Source organism: Anser brachyrhynchus (assembly GCF_964034855.1).
Source record: "Anser brachyrhynchus genome assembly, chromosome: 1".
NCBI classification, from domain to species: Eukaryota; Metazoa; Chordata; class Aves; order Anseriformes; family Anatidae; genus Anser; species Anser brachyrhynchus.
Window position 1 is genome coordinate 43,120,663 of NC_137694.1, and position 5,520 is coordinate 43,126,182.

The 5,520-nt window shown below is 61.1% G+C and overlaps 1 protein-coding gene across 2 annotated transcripts; it reads left to right on the forward strand.

The window, feature by feature from the left end:
* Positions 1–2,007: 2,007 nt before the first annotated feature.
* On the forward strand, positions 2,008–5,068 carry MYF5 (myogenic factor 5). Of its 2 annotated transcripts, XM_080575297.1 has the most exons (3): positions 2,008–4,337; positions 4,641–4,716; positions 4,828–5,068. In XM_080575297.1, the coding sequence occupies exons 1-3, from the start codon at positions 3,831–3,833 to the stop codon at positions 5,010–5,012; spliced, it is 768 nt and encodes a 255-aa protein (XP_080431423.1). In that variant the 5' UTR covers positions 2,008–3,830; the 3' UTR covers positions 5,013–5,068. The 2 variants fall into 2 exon arrangements, with proteins under 2 accessions (XP_080431423.1, XP_080431422.1); XM_080575296.1 differs by having other exon boundaries at positions 4,641–5,068.
* The last annotated feature ends 452 nt before the right edge of the window (positions 5,069–5,520 follow it).

Genomic DNA, 5,520 nt, shown 5'->3' on the forward strand with positions numbered 1-5,520 from the left:
CCCTGATTTATTTTTTGTTTTTGTTTTCGAAAGGTCACAGCCACGTTTCTGGAAGGTCTCACCCTTCCCGGCCACACTGGCACGGCTGCGCCAGCCCGAGGGGGAAGCCCTTGAAGGAGACGCGCGGTGCCGGTGCGGTCCTTCCTCCCTTTTTGTTCGCCGTGGCCAGCCCGGTTTTAAACCTGCTAAGTAATTGCTCTCCGCTGAGATATTCGTTGGTAACACCTCATTGCGGAGGTACGGTGCGATGGGCATGTAGTGACAGAGGACATACGCTTCCCCACCTTTTCCGGTTGCAAATAAACCCTTTGCTTTGGGGAACTCACGGCCTGCTAAGAAAGCGGCGCCTCCGGGAGCTCAGGCTACTTTCTGCGCGTAATTTGGAGCTCTGGAGAAAGAGCGACGAGCCGAGGTCCCGGGGGGCCGCCCCAGCGCCCAGCACCGCGGCCCGGGGGGCAGGACCCCGGCAGGACCCCCCCGCAGTGCCTCCTTCGGCGGCCGGGCAACTCGGGCGGTTACTGGGAATAGATTTGCCCCAAGGAAGTTTTTTCGTTAAATAAAGAAAATACCTCCCGAAGAGACGCTCCGTGACCCCCGTGCGGCCGGCGTGCCAGGCTTCCCGGCGAACTTCTCGGTGTGTTTGCAATTGAACTGTTTGCGTTTGATATTAATAACGATAATCTTCGCCTAAATCCGAAGCCAAAGCAAACAGGGCCGTGGAAGCACAGAACCAGAGGGCAGTCACCGGGTGAGGCTGGGGATTTAACCCAGCCTTTCTCCCCAGGCGCCCCGCAGGGAGCCAGCGGGGCGGACACGGGGTGCCGGCGGGCACTGCGGGGCGCTCCCGCAGCTCGCCACCTGCCCCGCTCCCCTCGCCAGCCCTCCCCGCAGCCAGCCACCTGCTCGCCCGCCCGGGCGACCCGCACGGAGCTGTCACTGCCCTCCCCCGAGGGGAACCCGCACGGTGTGGTTTTATTTCAGAGCTTTCACCTTCCTGCAGAAAACGAGCTGCGGGAACGGGAGCGGGGGGCAGGGGAGAGAGGGGGGTGAGTAATTGAGCCATGTGCTCGCCGGGCCGCCCCTTCGGTAGCAGGAACTAGCAACTTTTCCCAGTCTCAAGGCTGCTAAAAATCCCCCTCGCGTCCCTTTGATCTCTCCTGGGAGTCCCAGAGTGCCAGCAGAGGCCAATGCCTTCTTCAGCTGTCTTCCATACAAATCCCTCTGGCAGGTACTAATGTGTTTACTTAGGTGTGCGCCGTTCCCAGCGCTGGGGGGAACCAAACGTTTCGCACCCGGCTGCAAGCGCCCGTCCACACGAGCCCAACTGGGAAACCGCTTTGCGGGGAGCCCCGAGGGGTCCCCGCCGCCCCCGGCCCCAGCGCTGCGGTTCCCGCAGGGTCAAGGCACAAAAATCGCCCCCGCAGCGCCGAGCCCCGGCCGTGCGGGCCCCCGGTGCGCCCCAACCCGCCGGCACCGTGCCCGTGCTCCGGGTCGGATGCTCCGGTTTCGGCTCGGTTTGTTTCGGTAGCAACTCCGAGTGTGAAAAATGGTTGGAAGCGCTGTAAACGGGCCGAATCCATGCAGAAACGGGAGCAGCGCGGCAGCAGGGAGGAAAACATTTCGAAGAGCTCCTGGGCACCATTTCCTCCCCGCCGGTGCCCGGTTGCTCCTCTTGAGCTCCGGGTCTTGAGGCTCCCGTCTCCTGAAATGCAGCGCTGCCACACACCCGCACCCCATACACACACCCCGTGACCAGCAGCCTCGTAGCTGCTGTTTTCTCTTCCCTGTCTTCAGTGCCGCTCGCCTACCGCACTTTTGCAACTTTGTTTTGGGATCACTTTACCAGAGGAGCTGGGGGCTCTTCAGGGACACTAATTGCGGATTTTTTTTTTCCCCTGAGTGACAGGCTGCTCCATCCTTTCTTCTCCTCTCCCCCACCCCCAGATACTCAAGGAAAAGGAAACAAATTTTCCTAGGTCCTCAAGGACTTTGGGGAAAAGGCACGTTTCTTCCCAGCCCCAGCCCCGCGGGATTAAGCGCTAAGCTACAAGCTAAAGCCCTGCCCGCAAGGACAGCAGGAGCTCGGCGGCTGGCATTGTGCTCCACGGGGCAAGCCTGGAGAGAAAGCCCTGAAAGGTGATCGGAACTCTGCAACCGGCACGGTAAAGAGCAAGTTTATTTGTGCACAAAGCATAAATCTGTAAACAGGTCTATTTTAGCCGGCGCAAACGTGGTAAATCAAAGTGTGTGTGTGCGTGTGGCACAGCCCAGTGAAGAGTTCAAGTTACCGCCGAGCAGAGCCCTCCTGACTGGCGGCTTCTTGGGAAAACAATAGGGCACCGCCGGGTTTCAGATGTGGCCCAGCTCGGCATCAACCTGCACCTCGGAGCGGCAGAAGCCTGACATTCTGAGCTTTCCCCTTTCTGTAACTTTACTCCTTTTATCAACTTTCTGCTTTTCCTACAGTATTCATTTCAAAGGGGGCTCCCCCCGTTTATGGCCCCAAATAAACCAAAGCAGCGCAGATGTAGCCTTCCCAACCCTTCAGATAATCAGACATCCTTTCCGCCGAAGCAGGGTGCGCAGCCGCTTGCATTTTCCTTCAGGCTGCCCGGGCAGATGCGAGGGCTCCTCGGCGGCGTGCTCCCCTCTGGGGAAGTGTCCCCAATGGCAGTGTTCACCGCAAGGCTCCTTGAGCTGAATTTCCCAGGGCTGGAAATGCCCCGCATCGCCTCCTCCCAGTCCCAGACTCTTTTCCCTGGGTGCACACACCGGGCGTTTGAACCGCTGCTGGGTCACGCTCCCTCTCCGTCTGAGTTAACCCAGGGCGCAGGATTTTATTCCCAGGTAGGGAAAGTTTCCTTTGCCCTCACGTAGTGTTTTCCTCAGCTACAAAAGCCACCTGGATGAAACCAAAGGATTCCTGCGCGTTAGCAAATGCCTGTTAAATGGCTTCATTACCACTCTAATGACCCTTGCACAGCTCCACTCGGCTACTGCTGCGGCTGGGTCTCTGCAAAGCTTTTGTCCCTGACTTGTGTAAAGTTACTTAGGGATTGCGGGGTTAGAAATTTTACACTTCCAGGAGGGGTTTGTTGCGCTGGCAGCTGGGACGCATCTGTAACGGTACAAGATTGCCTGAAAGCAGAAAATTAGCAAGCTCAGGGCGCTGCTCGACTGTTGTGTCTCTTGCAGCACGGGGTCACACGAGTAGGAGAAGGAATGGGAAGGGGATTTGTCTCGGAGCAAACGCGTACATTTTCCTTTGTGAGTACTTTTTCGTGTGACCCGATCCCAGAGCACCCAAATCTGTGTCCCCCCCCGCCTCGCCTCACGCAGCCGTGCATTTTTGTCCCCCTTGGTGAACTTAAACAGTCGGTGACACCGCTTTAACCACGGGACAAAGCACCCGAGGGCCAAAGAGAGGAGCAAACCCTTTCGGCTTAGTACAGGGCTGCGGGGAGCATTTTCCCCTTTTCACCCCCAAATCGCAGGCCCCCAGGGCTTGGCCAAAACGTCTCCAACAGCTTCGCTTTTTCCCCAGAAGCGGCCGGCCCAGCCGCCGGCCAGAGGCGCGGTGCGGAGCGAATTTGTCCCCTGGGGGCTGGAGGGGGCTTGCCCAGCCAGCCGCGGCAGGGGATGCGGGGGGATATGCTAATGCCGGCCGGCCGCCGCGGACCAGCCCCCCGGAACGTGGAGATATAAGGGCCCCCCGCATCGGGGAAAGGACACTTCGGCTCAGGTCGCTAATTAGGCAGGAAACCTCCCCGGCCAGCTCGCTTGCCCGAGCTCGGTGGCTGCCGCCCCGCACCGCCGCCCGGGCTGCAGGGATGGAGGTGATGGACAGCTGCCAGTTCTCCCCGTCCGAGCTCTTCTACGACAGCTCCTGCCTCTCCTCCCCGGAGGGCGAGTTCCCCGAGGATTTCGAGCCCAGGGATCTGCCTCCCTTCGGCGCCCACCAGCCCGCCGAGCCCGCCTGCTCCGAGGAAGAGGAGCACGTCCGAGCCCCCAGCGGCCACCACCAGGCCGGCCACTGCCTGATGTGGGCTTGCAAAGCCTGCAAGAGAAAGTCCACCACGATGGACCGGCGGAAGGCGGCCACCATGAGGGAGAGGAGGAGGCTGAAGAAAGTGAACCAGGCGTTTGAGACCCTGAAGAGGTGCACCACGGCCAACCCCAACCAAAGACTCCCCAAAGTAGAGATCCTGAGGAACGCCATCAGATACATCGAGAGCCTCCAGGAGCTCTTGAGGGAGCAGGTAGAAAACTACTATCACCTGCCGGGACAGAGCTGCTCTGAGCCGACCAGCCCCACCTCCAGCTGCTCCGACGGCATGGTAAGAGAGGGGCAGGAGCTTGGGGCCGCAGGCAGGGCCCCCTCGGCAGCAGGACGTCAGGAAAAGGTGGCCGCTTTGGGTTAAAACAGGCCCTTTTCTCGGAGATAGCGCCGAGCGTGCCCGGGGACCGTCGGGGCAGGCAGAGGGCCACCGCCCCGCCAGCTCCCCAAGCCCCCGGGGCTGTCCCTTGTGTCCCCCCTCCCCGTTCAGTGCAGCCGGGGGGCGCCGTGCATGGGGTTTGGGGACGGGGGGCGGCCGGGGGGGGCGCGGCGGGGCCGGCACTCGCCCCTCGCTGTCTTGCAGGCTGACTGCGGCAGCCCGGTGTGGCCGGCGAGAGGCAGCAGCTTCGAGGCCGGTTTCTGCTCCGAGATGCCCCACGGTAAGGCCGGCATCGGCGGGCGGGGGGACAGGGAAGGACCGGGGGCCCGTCGGGACCGGGTGGCGGTGCGGGGGGCTGCGGTAACGCGCCCCTGCCTCGCCCCGGCCTCAGGGTACGTTGCGGAGCCGAGCAGCGCCCTGTCCAGCCTGGATTGCCTCTCCAGCATCGTGGACCGCCTCTCCCCGGGGGGGGAGCCCCTCCGACACCCCGGCTCCCTCTCGCCGGGAGCCAGCATCGACTCGGGGCCCGGGACGCCCGGGACGCCGCCGCCCCGACGGACCTACCAGGCGCTATGAGGGACGCCAGCGCTACCCTGCAAACCCCGCTGCAAATAAAGCGTGCTACAACACGGCCGGCTCGCCTGGTGCTTCTTTGAACGCATCCCCCGGCGTTACGGGGGGCGGCGGGGGGCCCGCAGCCTGCGCAGGGACGGGGCCGCATCCTGCTGGGCTGCGGAGGCTGTGCGGGGCGGCCCAAATCGGCCCCCGCTCCCCTCCGGCTGCGGGCACTTTCCTTTGTCTCCTGTGGGAGTGAAAATAACATTTCCTAGTTATCATCTTTATTAATATTATCATTACTACTACTATTACCACCTCTACTACTACTACTACTATTATTATTATTACTATTTCTTGCAAAGCCCTCGTTTCTTTCCATGGACACAAAGACCAAATAAGTACGTCAGGATTTGGCCCTAATATTGCCCGGTCACTCACCTCTGTAAAAGAACTGCACGATCCAGGTCTGATACCCTGTAGGGGAATTTTGATCCCAGTCACTCTTGGTGCTCTCGCAGAGACAAAT